This window comes from Zalophus californianus, chromosome 17, assembly GCF_009762305.2.
Source record: "Zalophus californianus isolate mZalCal1 chromosome 17, mZalCal1.pri.v2, whole genome shotgun sequence".
NCBI lineage: Eukaryota > Metazoa > Chordata > Mammalia > Carnivora > Otariidae > Zalophus > Zalophus californianus.
In genome coordinates, this window is record NC_045611.1 from 11,680,371 (window position 1) to 11,696,002 (window position 15,632).

Sequence of the window (15,632 nt, forward strand, 5' to 3'; positions counted from 1 at the left end):
TACTTAACCAACTGAGCCACCTAGGCGCCCCACGTTTTGCTTTTTTAACTTAGAGGCATGTACAGACTTAGATCATGGTTTGCTTACATAGGCCACCATAGCATTAGAGCCGCATCAATGTAATGGCCTCCTTGTTTAATTAATTTAACTCAATGCTGGAGGCTTATTGTAGAAATAGCAGTTTTCAGAAGCTGCATGCATTGGGACTCAGTAAAGCCTTTTTTAAAACAACAACAACAAAAAATGCTGAGCTGTATCCATCACCATATGATCTCATTCTGCTAAGAAGCTTTTCATACGTTTGAGTCCAAATGAAATCACTGAGTGAGCATAGGGACAAGAATAGAAGAGTTTCTAGTGAAGTAGCCTCTCAGGTCTGGTCTGCTTAATGGTTTTTTATTCATTGGCTTTACGTTGCCATTGCAGCTCCCTTGCTCCCCAAGGAGCTCAAGACAATCAGGAACATGAAATGTTCCTTTTTTTGGAATATTAATCATGGTTTACATTAACAGTGCTTCACGTTGTAGAAGTTACTTTTTATATAACTTAGTCCTCACAATACCCCATAGATTAAATACTACTGTTACCCTGTTTTAACTGATAAAGAAACAGAAACAGAGAGGTTAGGTAATCTACCCAGTTGGTAGCAAAGTCAGGATTAGAACACAGAAAGGGTAACTCCAGCACAAAATCCTTTGAGGAGAACGCTCGACTGATGAGAAAGCTCTGGGTTTTGTCACTTCTCCTACCTGCCTCTTAAAACATTATAGGAGAAATTAAAGCGTTATTTTCTTGATGGGGGTCATCAGTGGAGATTTATTAGTGGGAGATAAAGAGTCAGTCTTCTAGGAGAAAGTCGGAGAAGAGAAAAATGAAAGGTCTGAAAGGATGGAAAAGAAGACCATCTGCCCAGAAAGATAAACCTTATATGGTTAGAGTCTGCCCAAAGGCAGCCGAGGTCTGCAGTACCTGACGTGCTACTTCCAAATGAAAATTGGAGTAGCAAGGATACTTTCCTCTCATGCACTTTTATTTTTGAGTAGTAGGTTCAGATTCATTAGATATATGTCAAATGTCCAACATTTAAAAAGAAACAGCTTTAAGAAATAGGGTGTCTTCTGGGGTTGGTGGAATCTGGGACGTTGATCTTTCCTTAAAAATGAAAAGGGGAGGGGCGCTTGGGTGGCTCGAGTGGGTTAAGCCTCCCACTCTTGATCTCAGCTCAGGTCTTGATCTCAGGGTCACAAGTTCAGGCCCTGCGTGGGGCTCCACGCTGGGTATGGAGCCTACTTTAAAAAAAAAGAGTGGGGGAGAGGGGACAGGGAAGTAATAGAAGAAAATGAGGTAGAAAAACCTCTGAATGAATGCAGTCAGGCTACCCTGAAAGCCTGTTGCAGCACCTGGGCAAGAGTTGTAGCATCTTGCGTTGGTTCTCTTTTCTGTACTTCTGATGGCTGTGGTTTTTGATCAGGCTCAGCACTAACTCAGACCATGTGGACCGCAGATGAGATTGCCCAGCTGTGTTACGAGCACTATAGGAGCAGGCTGCCCAAGCAGGGGAAGCCTGAGCCCAACCGTGAGTGGACGTTATTAGCAGCTGTGGTGAAGATAAAACCTGCAGCTGACCAGGCCTGCGGCGGCACTAACAGACGAGCACAAGGTTCACCTCCCAACGCTCCCCTCCCCCTGTCAGAGATGGTAGGGGAATTGTTCATGGCCGGGCAGGGACAGTCCTGGCTGGTGTCAGCTGCAGTGGTGGGCAGTACTTGTGGTGGGAGCTGGCGGTGCTTGAACCACAGCCCTGGGTTGGGTCAGCCTATAGGAATGCTCTGGAGGAGTGCACATGTGAAACCTGAGAGCTGGGGACCATTTACATTATAAGAGCTCACTTAATGATTCGTTCTTTTCCTCTCAGTGACAAAGGAAGTTGTCTCAATGGGAACAGGAACGAAATGCATAGGCCAGTCCAAAATGAGGAAGAGCGGTAAGCCCGGGTAGGGTTTAAACAACGCCTGTCTAGGGAGCTTTGGAAACCACCCTGCATTTTGTCCTTTCCTCTCTTCCTGTTAAAGGGGCCACATCAGGGGTGCCTGGGTGGCTCAGTCAGTTAAGCGTCTGCCTTTGGCTCAGGTCATGATCCCACGATCCTGGGATCGAGCCCCGCATCGGGCTCCCTGCTCAGCGGGGAGCCTGCTTCTCCCTCTCCCACTCCCCCTGCTTGTGTTCCCTCTCTCACTGTGTCTCCCTCTGTCAAATAAATAAATAAAATATTTTTTAAAAAGTGGGGGGCCACATCACTGAGGTGGCTGACCTTTCCATTCCCCCGTCACTCCAGTGGGAGGGACAGAACTCATTTTATGAATCAGAATACACAGTGGAGGCAAAGGCCACCAGGAACATGCTTTCTGCATAGATTGGAAGTTGGCTAGTATTTTCATGCGCGAAACAAAAGTTCCCTGGACTTAACTGCTTCCCAATAGGTCCAAAGCCCCCCCAAAAGCAGTCTCGAATTAGATGGAGATTTGGGCACCGAAAAGACTGTGGAAATCCCTTAGAGATCTGGCATCTTCACCTCCTGCATCCAGTTAGCAGATTCCTTCCCAAGTTTGCTTTCCTTTTCCAGCCTTGCCTTCTGTGTGCCAGGACCACTGTGGATTGAATTTGATGGAATTGTATCTCCCGAAGCTCAGGTGTGATGTCAGGGTACTAAAGACTTGGATCCCTTTCCTCCAGCTATTTTCCGATAAATCAGTCGTTCTCAGCTATGGGGACATTTTTGTCCCCCAGGGGATGTTTGGTAGTGGCTGGATTCATTTTTGGTTGCCACAGCTCAGGGGAGGGCGATACTATACTTCCTGCCTCTGGTGGTAGAGGCCAGGAATGCTACTAAACATCCTACCTTCCACAGGACAGAGCCTCACAACAAAGAATTTTCTAACCCAAAATGTCAGTAGTGCTGAGTTGAGGAACCCCTGCATTGCCATCAGCGATTGCAGTACTTCCTGACAGCCCTCCAGGAGCTACATGGCCGTCCTGGCTGCCGGGGGAAACCGCTGTGTTCTACTGCTAGGAAACAGGGCCTTTCCAGGTTCTGTATGTCTTCACTAGTGTCCTGTCTTTGCCATAGGAGACATCCTCAATGATAGCCATGCTGAGGTCATAGCCAGGAGGAGTTTCCAAAGGTAAAGGCACATCCCCAGAGAATGTGACTTAGCCTGCCATGGGGAGCCCCGGAATTTGCATTTCTAATAAGCTCTCAAGTAACATTGATGATGTGGGTTTGTGAACTACACTTTGAATAGCCCTGGTCTAGACCGTGGTTCTCGTGCTTGATGCGCATCAGAATTACCTACATTTATGAAAAAACCAGATTGCTGGGCTTTCCCCCGGAGATTCCGATTCAGCAGGTCGGGGGTGGGACCTGAGAAGTTGCATTTCTAACAAATTCCAGATGATGCTGGTTCAAAGGCCACACTTTGAGAATCACTGGTCTAGATCATTCTCGTAATTCCAAATCACTGCCAGTCCCATCGGTCTGCAGTAACTCTTAGAAAGTCATCAACCAGCCAGAGTCTTTCCCTTCACTGCAGAGATTGGCTGTTCATTCTGATAACACCTTGCGCCCCATTAGGTACCTTCTCCATCAGCTCCACTTGGCAGCCGCCCTGAAGGAGGATAGCATCTTTGTCCCTGGAACTCAGAGAGGGCTGTGGAAACTCAGACCAGACCTCTTGTTTGTGTTTTTCTCCAGCCATACACCCTGTAAGTATAGTCAAGCCTTTGGATTAATGTTACGTTGTCTACTTACTTATGTCCTCTTATCCATAGATATATTTCTCAAAAAAGCTCTTCTGGCTGCAGTGTAGCTGCAAACAGTGGACAGTGCCTTTTTCTGAACAGGCCACGGGGCCTGATCACTCCTCCATCAAGGAACGACATTGCAGTTCTCGATTCCCAATCAGGATTGGGAAGCTTCAAGGTGAAACCCCACAAGGTCTGAAACCAGCAATTGGGCTTAGAAGTCCAAAGCCCTGAGTTCTATAGTGATTTATGCTGAAACTCATTCTGTTCATTCATTCAACAGATATTTTCTACTGCTTGTCAGGTACAGTATGACATTGGGTATATAGCAGTGAGTAAGACTGGTCCCTTGCTTAGCCTCATAGAATCCTTTCTGGAATGTGGATCTAGTCATGATCAGTTAAATTTTTATGAGTTATAAGGGGATGTTCGGGTGCTGTGATTGCATCAGGCAGGACGACCAGACATAGCCTAGGGGTGACCACTGTATTTTTGTCTTGAAAATGGAGAATAATTTCTATTCCTTTTAGACAGCAGCTCAGGTATGGTAGTAAAATTTCCTTACCCTAAAACCTTTGAAGTAAGGATATAATATTGTCCTGTAAATATTAAACTTTAAAACTAATACATGCAGTTAGAGCAGATATAGGTACTACTTGCTCCGAAGAGACAGAAGAGCTGTCAAGACTTGATCATAATTCAAATCAGAAATATAATGTAGCTTAAGGAAGAATGAGTCTATCAGAAAAGAATTGGTTGAATCAACGGCCAGAAAAATTATATACAGAGATAGGCAGGACTCATCCGTGCTTTCTTATTAGCAGCAGATAACCTGGTCCAAAAAAGGATGTTTCCTAACTCGGTGCTTCTCAAACTGTATTATGCGTATGAATCACCCACAGATCTTAATAAAATGTGGATTCAAATTCATTAGGTCTGGGATGAAGCCTAAGGTTCTGCATTTCTAACCAAGTCCCCATGATGTCAGTGGTGTTGGCCTGTGGACCACACTTGGAATAGCCAGGACTTGGCTGATCCAATGGCGGGTGTAGCTTATGCTGGAGAGAGATAGATCTGTGGATCACAGCTAGCCTGACCAACTAATTAGACCACATAAATCTGGTCTACAGGCTGGTCCATAGCCAAATGGGAAAAATCAGGACTATAGTGAGTTTTTCAAAAAGCTAATTTCTTTCCATGGAAAGGTTATGAGATTTTTATCTTTTTATTTTAAATAGTGGTAATTAGAGAAAAAAAATAAATAGTGGTAATTAGGATTTTTAAAGATCTTGCTTGATGGAATACAAAATTGATCACCCCCTCTGTTGATCATAAAATCTGGAAATTTTACTGGTCTGTGAAATCAAAATCTAGAACTACTGACCTAACTGCCCTGGGCTGATGGGTCATCTTGTGAACTGTGATGCCCATGCATGGTTTGTCTGCAGGAGGAAAGAACATTACCTGGAGAACGTGTCTGTCCATCTCCCTTTGCCTTTAGTCCTCATTACTAATTGATAATTTGGTGCCTGGGTTAGCTGCTTCAGACTCTTTACTTGTGAGTTTTATTAGCATGAGTCAGCCTCTAGATTTAGGCATCTGTCTGGATCAAATCTCCGAGCCTTCGGAGTGGGAGGTGGGCCCGAGTCAGTTCTCCAAAGTCATTGTCACCTTGTGAGGTCTCTGGAACTCTACCAGCCAGCCTCTCTGGCAACAGTCCCCCTTCTACATCTCTTGCCTTTCCCACTCTTAGGTTATAAAAGACTACAGATGTATTATTTACACACTTTAGAAAAGCAACACACTAGGTTAGTGTTTGAAGAAGTAGCTCCCTTCTCAAGGGGAAGCTGTGCTTTTTACTAACCTCTGGTTTTCTGTTACTCTGTTTAAGCACAGAGTTAGGTTAGAAATCTCTAACCCAGCACAGGGAAACACCACTTGTATAATTCACTGCAGAGTCTTTACTGTGAAGATATGCACATATATCTCCAAAATGGGGAGATTGGGAACATTTTTACCAAATATTTAACCATGAAATCAACCTCCCACTTTTGTTTTCCAAAGCATCTCACGGGATAACATTCCACAAAATGCACTTGGGAAACTGCTCATTGTAAACCAAGGGTTCTCAACTCAGGACAGTTTTGCTTCTCGGGACATTTAGCAACATCTGGAGACTTTTTTTTTTTAAAGATTTTACTTATTTATTTGACAGAGACACAGTGAGAGAGGGAACACAAGCAGGGGGAGAGGGAGAGGGAGAAGCAGGCCTCCCGCGGAGCGGGGAGCCCGATGCGGGGCTCGATCCCAGGACTGGGATCATGACTTGAGCCGAAGGTAGACGCTTAAAAACTGAGCCACCCAGGCGCCCCTGGAGACATTTTTGATGGTCAGACTGGGGGGTGCTATTGGTACCTAGTAGGTAGAGACCAGGGAGCTGCTAGCTAACCATCCTTTGATGTAAAGGATAGCCCCCAAGCAAAGAATCATCTGGCCCAAAATGTCAGTACTAGGAATATTGACAAACCCTGGTCTAAGCTAGTGTTTCCAAAACTTCCTGTGATGAGAATTACCTGGGATCTTTGTTAAAGTATTCTGCTTTCCAGATCCTCCCCACTGCAGAGTTTCTAACTCACTGGGTCTAGGTAGGATAGAGCCACAAAGGATTCTTACTCAGGAAGTTTGGGCAAGTGTTCCTAATTCATCTCAGGTCAGCTAAGAAAATAGAATTAAACTTTGTTTCATACAGTGGTTCTCCTGTCATCAGAATGACCTGGAGAGCTTGTTAAAATACACACTGCTGCGGACCACCTCCAGAGTTTCAGACTCAGCAGGTCCACTGTGAGTTCGAAGAATTTGCATTTCTAACAAGTTCCTAAAGGATGTTGATGTGGCTGGTCCGGGGGCCTCACTTTAAGAACCACTGGTTTTTAAGGGGTTCCTTCTCCTGCAGGTGGGGATGCCTCCATCATTCCAATGCTTGAGTTTGAAGATCAGCCCTGCTGTCCTGTCCATAGAGATTGGGCCAATAACCCATCAGTAGAAGCCAGTGGTGATCTGGAAGATCCTGAAGATAAAAAGAAATGTGAAGACCTGGGTAGTCCTGTGACCAAAAAGATGAGGCATGAGCCTGGGATTCCTGACAGTGTGGCCCACCATCAGAGTTTTGGCCATCAGGAAAGTGGCCCAGTCCCACCAAGTGTCAGTGGCTCTCATCTTACTGCAGAGGAACTGGCCGCTGTCACCGGAATGGCCCCCAGTGGTGCCAAAGTGGTGGACGTTCATAGAACCGGAGCCAAATGTGTGCCAGGAGAAGCTGGAGACTCGGGGAAGCCTGGTGCTGCATATCACCAGGTGGGACTGCTCCGAGTGAAGCCCGGCCGGGGAGACCGGACTTGCTCCCTGTCCTGCAGTGACAAGCTGGCCCGGTGGAATGTCCTCGGATGCCAGGGCGCACTGTTGATGCACCTTCTAGAAGAGCCCGTCTACCTGTCAGCCGTGGTGATTGGGAGGTGCCCATACAGCCAGGAGGCCATGCAGAGAGCTCTGACTGGGAGGTGAGCAGGGAGGGAGGTCGAAGCCGGCAGAGCCTCTCCAAGAAGCAGTCTGAGAGGATGTCCAAAGAGCCGTTAAGACATCCATACGTTTTGATCAGTGGTTCCATTGCTAGGCATTTGTCCTAAGGAAATAATTAAGAAGGCGCTCAAACGTTTAGCTTTGTGTGTAGTCATGTTTAAGAAAGAAAAGAAAACCAGTGAAATGACCAACAGTAGATTAGGTGATTTTTGTTAAAGCTGATATCGACGAATGTTTGACCTGGAAAGATGCTCATAATTTTTAAAGAGCAAGTTAAAAGATTATGATGAGTTCATGTTGGTTTTAAAGTATAATATGCACATAGAAAAAAAATTGTGGGAGGATATACACCAAGACATTGGTATGATTATCTCTGAGTTGTGATATTTATGGGTGTTTTTTTTCCTTCTTTGTGGTTACTCTGTTTTTTAATTTTTCTGTAATATATATCACTACTGTAATTTTTAAAAACAATCAACGTCATTGTCTTTAAAAGATTAAAGACAAAGGATGATCACTCAAATGTGTCTTCTTAAAGAAGGGCAGCCAAGCCCAGTTAAGGCTGTGGTAAATGAGGGCAGAGTGAGGCCATGGCCAGGGGAGGCCTGTCGTGTCGGATGCAGTGCTCCCGAGGCCGAATCCAGGGAGCACACCCACTAATTCCACTCCAGGGGGGTGTACCCAGGAGAAATGAAAATGTGCATCCACATAAAAACTTGTACGTGAATGTTTAGCAGTATCAGTCACAAGAGCCACAAAGTGAAACAGCCCAGATGTGCATCAGCTGGTGACTGGATAAATGAAAGGTGATAGACTGTTAAACTGGGTTATCAGCCCCAAAAAGGAGCGAAGCCTGGCTCAAGCTACGACACGGACGAGCCTTGAAAGCTCTGTGCTAAGTGGCAGGAGCGGCATAGTGTATGATTTGATGGTGTGAAATGTCCAAAATGGGCAAATCCAGAAGTAGATTGGTGGGTGCTGGAGAAGGGTGTGGGGAGTGACTGCTGATGGGTGCAGGGTTTCTTATCAGGGGTGAAAGGTGATAAACTTAGATTGTGGTGAGAGTGGCACAATTCTGTGAATATAGTAAAAAAACAAACAAAAAACCCTTGAATTATTCACTTAAAATGGATGAATTATGTGGTATCCACTATATCCCAATAAGATGTTTTCAACGAAAGCACCCCTTTGTCCAAGACATTTTCTGTGTTTTCCCTGCTTTCCCTCTTCTGAGGCTTTATAGCTGCTGTCCACTTGGTTCCAGAGCAGTGTCATGTTGGCCTCTAGATGGTATGAAAGACCCAAGAGGGAAAAAATGAAGCTTTTATATTATAGGAGAGTTTTGGTTTCTGGTGTGTTTGGAGGATTCCCTAGGAAGCAGATGCCAACAAATTAATATTTCTGTTTAAGGGTTTGAAATCTTTCAAAGCCAGTAGCAGGACTGGAGTTTAGAGTCCCTGAAGTCACTGAGAGGCGGTGACTCAGCTCATCGTTTTCACTTCAGAGAGATAGGAAGGGATCTTCCTCCGGCTGTAAGGCTCATATGATCTTGATTCTGTTCTGTCACACCCTCTCACCGAGACTCAGGTGTGTTGAAGGGGTCCACGGGCCTAGACACTGTCTTCCTTGAGGAGCGTGCCTGAACTGAGTGCATTTTCCCTCACATTTAGGTGTCGGAACGTCTCAGCGCTACCCAAAGGCTTTGGAGTTCAGGAAGTGAAAATAGAGCAGTCAGGTTTCCTGTTTGAACAGAGCCGCTGCGCGGTGCAGGCAAAAAGGGCTGATGGCCCCGGCCGACTTGTTCCTTGTGGTGCAGGTAAGGTATTCGCGTTCCGCTTGCCCTGGAGTAACTTTTCCCCAGACGGTGGAGTGGCCTGGGAGGGGTTGCATCCATCCAGCAGGAAGGCAGCTTGTTACCTGAGTCATCAGTAATGTAAGCTTGACCACCGTGAGGCAGGTTCATGCTCGAGCAACTTTCTCATCCTGCCTTAGCCTGAGGTTCTTCGTCTTCAGATAAGAATATCATTTTTTAAACATTTAGTCCAATTAGTAAAATGGGCAAAAGGCCTGAACAGACATTTCCTCAAAGAAGACATCCAGATGGCTAACAGACACATGAGAAGATGATCAACATCACTCATCATTGGGGAAATGCAAATAAAAACCACAATGAGATATCACCTCACGCCTGTCACAATGGCTAAAATCAACACAAGAAACAAGTGTTGGCAAGGATGTGAAGAAAAAGTTGTACTGTTGTTGGTGGGAATGCAAACTGGTGCAGCCACTATGGAAAACAGTTTGGAGGTTCTTCAAAAAATTAAAACTGCCCTATGATCTAGTAATTGCACTACAGGGTATTTACCCTAAAAGTACAAAAACACTCAGAGGAATACATGCACTCCTGCGTTTATTGCAGCATTATTTACAATAGCCAAGATATGGAAGCAGCCCAAGTTCACATCAACTGATGAATAGGTAAAGGAGATGTGGTGTATATACACAGTGGACTATTGCTCAGCCGTAGAAGAAAATGAAATCTTGCCATTTGGAACAATGTGGATGCAGCTAGAGTGTATTATGCTAAGCAAAATAAGTCAGAGAAAGACATACCATATTATCTCACTCATATGTAGAATTTAGGAAACAAAACTATCAAAGGGAAAAAAGACACAAACCAAGAAACAGACTTTTTTTTTTTAGATTTTATTTATTCATAAGAGAGAGTGTGCACAAGCAGGGGGAGATGCAGAGGGAGAGGGAGAAGCAGACTCCCTGCCGAGCAGGGAGCCTAATGTGGGACTCGATCCCAGGCCCCAGGGATCATGACCTGAGCCGAAGGCAGATGCTTAACTAAGTGAGCCACCCAGGCGCCCCAAGAAACAGACCCTTTAACTGTAGAGAACAAACTGATGTTACCAGGGGCGAGGAGTGAAAGAGGAAATGAGGGTTATAAGAGTATGCCTATGATGAAAAAAATACGTCATTTCCTTATTAGGATTGTTATGAGGATTAAATGAGAAATCCTGTTTCATGCATTGACTGTGTGCCCAGCATATAATAAGGGCTTAGTGGTTATTAGGTCTTCTAATGAAGATGATGAATGATGAACCGCTTTAATATTACTATATTCTGGAGGCCAAGCATCGGAGTGGCAGCCACTGACTCTGATCTGGATAGAGAGGGAAATATTTTTGTGAAAACACTTCTGACGTTCACGGGAAACTGAACAGTTTTAACTCCAAAATCTTTTTTTTTCGTAGCCATCAGCTGGAGTGCAGTTCCTGAGCAGCCGCTGGATGTCACTACCAATGGTTTTCCGCAGGGAACAACAAAGAAAGCAATCAGGTGCCTCCAGGCCAGGTACAACCATAATGGGGCAGAAGGAGATGGTGGTTGTGCAGGCACCCTTTACCACTATCTAATTCCAGAACATCTTCATCACCCCAGAAAGAAACCTTGCACCTGTTAGCAGTCATTCCCCAGGCTCTACTCCAGCCCCTGACATCCATGAATCGGCTTTCTGTCTCTGTGGATTTGTCCACTCTAGACATTTCACTACATGAAATCATATGGTATGTGGCTTATTTTACTTAGCATAAGGGTTTTTTTTTTTTTTTAAGATTTTATTTATTCATTTTGACAGAGACCGCGAGAGAGGGAACACAAGCAGGGGGAGAGGGAGAGGGAGAAGCAGGCTTCCCTTGGAGCAGGGAGCCCGATGCGGGGCTCGATCCCAGGACCCCGGGATCATGACCTGAGCCAAAGGCAGACACTTAACGACTGAGCCACTCAGGCGCCCCTTAGCATAAGGTTTTCAAGGCTCATCCCTGTTGTAACATGTATCAGTCCTTCATTCCTGTATACCATTGTGTGGATCTGACTACTGCTTTTTGTTTATCCATTCTTGATGGACATTTGGTTTATTTCACTTGCGTGCTATTAGAACTGGTGCTGCTGCAAATTTTTATATAATGACCTTTTAGGTGGACATATGTTTTCAATTCTCTTGGGTATACCTTGGCGTGGAATTGCTGAGTCCTGTGATAACCTTGGGTTTTTTTTCTTTTTTGAGGAATTGCCAAACTGTTTGCCACAGCACCTGCACCATTTTAAACTCCTACCAGCAATGTATGAGTCTCAATTATCCTACATCCTTTACCACACTCATTATTGTCTGTCTTTTTTTTTTTAAAGATTTTATTTATTTGAGAGAGAGAGAGAATGAGAGAAAGAGCACATGAGAGGGGGGAGGGTCAGAGGGAGAAGCAGACTCCCCGCCGAGCAGGGAGCCCGTTGCAGGACTGGATCCAGGGACTCCAGGATCATGACCTGAGCCGAAGGCAGTCGCTTAACCAACTGAGCCACCCAGGCGCCCTTGTCTGTCTTTTTTATTGTAGCCACCCTAGTGGGTGTGATGTGCTATCCCATTGTGATTTTGATGTGCCTTTCCCTAATAACTGTTCGAGCTTCTTTTGATGTTGAGCATTTTTTTCATATCCTTATTAGCTATCTGTATATCTTCTTCGGAGAAATATCTATTCTGATCCCTTTTCATGTTCTTAAACTTGGTTTATTTATCTTTTTATTGTTGAATTGAAAGATTTCTTTATATAATCTGGATGCTAGTCTTTTATCACATACATATTTGAACATATTTTCTGCAGTTCTGTGGGTTGTCTTTTCACTTTTTGAAAGGGTCCTTTAAAGCACAAAAGTTTTAAATTTTGATGAAGTCAGTCAGTTTTATCTTTTTTTCTTTGATGGTTTATGCTTTTAGTGTCACAGGTAAGAAACCATTGCCTGATTCAACATCACAAAGATTTGCTCAGTTTTCTTCTCATAGTTTTATAGTTTTAGTTCTTAGGTTTATGACTTTGACCCATTTTGAGTTAACTTTTCTATAAGGCATGAGGAAGGGGTTCAACTTCATTCTTTTGCGTGGGGATATCCAGTTGTCCTGCCACCATTTTTTTGGAAAGACTGTTCTTCCCCCTGGAAGATTTTGAAAAGAACACTTTCTTGGGCTTTACCACTAGGGATTCTGGTTTCATTAGGTCAAGCTTGGAACCCAAGAATCATTTGTGAAGCTCCACAGTGATTGGACTGGCAAAAAGGGCACCATGAAAGCAGGATTTTTCATCTTCAGATAGGCTTTTACTGAAATGTAGAGCATGTAGTCTGCTGGACACGGGACTCCCTTTGTATTTGAAGTTCATGCATTCGCCTCACTGGTTTTTCTTTTTCCAACTGTTCAGATGATCCCACTCTGCTTTTCCTTCCCTGTAGTCTTTAATCGCCTGAGGGTGGGAGGGGCTGCCGGGGAATGGCCTCTCCACCAAAGGCATTTACACCTTGGGTCAGTGAGCTGCCCCTGAGTGACTTTTATAGGATCCCACCATTTACAGGTACAGTTAACCCTTGAACAGTGGAAGGTTTAGGGGCGCTGACACCCCTTGCATTTGAAAATCCATGTATAACTTTTGATTTCTCAAAACCTTAACCACTAACAGCCTGCTCTTGACTAGAAGCCTTACTGATAGCATAAACAGTTGATTAACATATATTTCATATGCTGTATGTATTGTATACCGTATTTTTTTTTAAAGATTTTGTTTTTGACAGAGACACAGCAAGAGAGGGAACACAAGCAGGGGGAGTGGGAGAAGGAGAAGCAGGCTTCCCGCCGAGCAGGGAGCCCGATGTGGGGCTCCATCCCAGGACCCTGGGATCGTGACCTGAGCCGAAGGCAGACGCTTAACGACTGAGCCACCCAGGCGCCCCCCGTATTTTTTTTTTTTTTTTTGAGAGAGAGTGCACGCACGTGCATGAGTTGGGGGGAGGGACAGAGGGAGAGGGAGAGAGCATCTTAAGCAGGCTCCACACCCAGGTGGAGCCCGTTGTGGGGCTCCATCGCACGACCCTGAGATCATGACCTGAGAAGAAATCAAGAGTCAGACACTTAACTGACTGAGCCACCCAGGCTTCTCCTTACATACTATATTCTCACCATAAAGTAAACTAGAGAAAAGAAAGTGTTATTTAAAAAATTACAAGGAGGGTGCCTGGGTGGCTCAGATCATGATCCCAGAGTCCTGGCATCGAGCCCCCGCATCTGGTTACCTGCTCAGCAGGGAGTCTGCTTCTCCCTCTCCCTCTGCCCTCCCCCCTGCTTGTACTCTCTCTCTCAAATAAATAAATAAAATCTTTAAAAAATTATAAGGAAAATACATTTACAATACTGTATTTATTGGAAAAAATCCTGTGTAAGTGGGCCCTGTGCAATTCAAAGCCATGTCATTCAAAGGTCAACTGTAGTTCTTTTCACTCTGAGTTGTTTTTCCATCTCTTTACTATTTTCTCATAAAAAGTTGTAATTAAAGTTTACAGGTGGATTTGTTTCTTTTTGATATGCTTATTTGCTGGCCTCAACATAGACAACAGTAACAACTTACATGTCTTTAGACTATTTTTTTTAAGTGTCTTTTTTTTTATTATTATGTTAGTCACCATACAGTATTTGATGTAGTGTTCCATGATTCTTTAGACTTTAAAAAAGAAAGTTTTGTTCTTCGCAGCCACTAACCAGGGTTGAAATGGTCTAGTCTGCAGAGTGAGTGATAGTTACAAAATTAGGGGTGGAGATTTTGGATCATTTCCTCCCCAAGCGCCTCTGAACTTCGGGCCACTGTTTACATCTCTCAGGGGACTAGCTTTTAGCCACAGACCAGGGTGTGTGGGCAGGGCGGGTCGTACCTTCACAGGGACCACATTTCCTGCAAAGTCCTGGCTCTGCGCACAGGCAAGCAGCAGCCCCACTCAGCTGACTGTGGCTGCGGTTTGTGCTTTGCTCTTTGCTCGGGTACCAGTGCTCTTCTTGCCTAGGAATCCATGCCCTCTTTTACCTTCAAAGCTCAGCTCATCTACCCCTGCCTTCTGGCTCACAATTACCATCCTCTTTTCAAATTCCTGTAGTGCTGTTCTTCCGGCTTGTCCCAATATGTTGGTGCTCTCTGTTGACTGGAAGCACTTCACGTTCCCACACTCACTCTGTCTCCAGTTATCCACGTGACTCTGGACAGGCCAGTTGCTCTCCGGGCCTCCGCACGTGCGTCTCTGTCAAATGAGGATGTTGGAATAGACGATCTGAGGCCTCTGACAGGTTGTAGATGTCTCTCTGTTTAGAAGGCAGACACTCCGTACAGGGAGGAAGTGGAGCGGGGAAAGAGCAGAAGCTTTACGGTTCAAGAGACTGACATTTAATTCCTGGTTCGCTTTCTCCCCAGGGTGTGATCTTGGGCACATTACCTCTCTGAGCCTCCGTTTCCTCACATGTAGAGCAAGGGGAACTAAAAGTATGAGTCACCCATGAATGTGGTGAGAAGTGCCAGTGAATGTGGTGCAGGCTTGCAGCAAACACCTTGTCAAGATTGATTTCTCCTTCCTTTGCCCAGAGAAGCTTCATACTCTGTGGAAGAGTCAGTTTCTTCTGTTCTAAAGACTCACAGGGTTTTTCATTGCTCATTCCCTCGTGCTGGCATCCTGGGACCACCTTCTTTAGAACTGTGGGCAATATGAACACGGACTGTGATGTTAGAGACATTTAATATACTAATGCAATAGGAAAAGAAAATATTTAAGTCCTTGTGTTCTTTTACACACAATGCAATAATAACAGACACCAGGTAAAAGACCCTCATTTTCAAGAAGCTTCATTTTACTCTTAAGTGTCAAATTCTCTTCCCGTCCCAGAGCATCCCGGAGAGATCATTACATGCCTTATTGGATTATAAAAGAAAAGGATGAGGGATTTAAAAAAAAAAAAAAGACGCCTAAGTGCATCTGAGTTTGTTAAAGATATGGCCAGATTAAGAATACCAATGTAGGAGTGCCTCAGTGGCTCAGTCGGTTAAGCATCTGCCTTCCACTCAGGTCATGATCCCAGGGTCCTGGGATCGAGCCCTGTGTTGGGCTCCCTGCTCAGCAGGGGTCTCCTTCTCCCTCTTAGTCTTCCTCTTCTCTCTCTCTCAAATAAATCTTAAAAAAAACAATGTAAATGTATAATTTTTAAGAAATTATACATGTGTGTATAGCTTTCCTGGCTCTTTGATGCACCAACCAGCAATGTTAACGACCTCACCAGGAAGAACCTAGTATCCAAGAGTGTAATCCTTGCTGCTGAAAGGAACCAGGGCTTCTTGGAGAGTGGCGGCTGCCAGGATGGCTGTGGATGATTGTTGTGCTCCATAGATGAC

At 44.8% G+C, this 15,632-nt stretch overlaps 1 protein-coding gene across 8 annotated transcripts in view; it reads left to right on the forward strand.

The window, feature by feature from the left end:
* Positions 1–15,632, forward strand: part of ADAT1 (adenosine deaminase tRNA specific 1) — a 51,694-nt gene that overhangs the window by 1,570 nt on the left and 34,492 nt on the right. For 5 of the 8 annotated variants that reach the window (XR_003524015.1, XM_027617146.1, XM_027617149.1 and 2 more), the window contains 7 exons: positions 1,472–1,660; positions 1,916–1,984; positions 3,128–3,182; positions 3,632–3,762; positions 6,755–7,358; positions 9,048–9,193; positions 10,641–10,740. Coding sequence is in view for 6 of the 8 variants with exons in the window: in XM_027617146.1 (XP_027472947.1) it covers positions 1,472–1,660; positions 1,916–1,984; positions 3,128–3,182; positions 3,632–3,762; positions 6,755–7,358; positions 9,048–9,193; positions 10,641–10,740 (1,294 nt within the window). In the remaining 2 variants the exon portion in view is untranslated. Of the gene's footprint in view, positions 1–1,471; positions 1,661–1,915; positions 1,985–3,127; positions 3,183–3,631; positions 3,763–6,754; positions 7,359–9,047; positions 9,194–10,640; positions 10,741–10,827; positions 10,953–15,632 lie in introns of those variants that run through there. The other 3 variants (XM_027617151.1, XM_027617152.1, XR_003524017.1) reach the window with 2 other exon arrangements.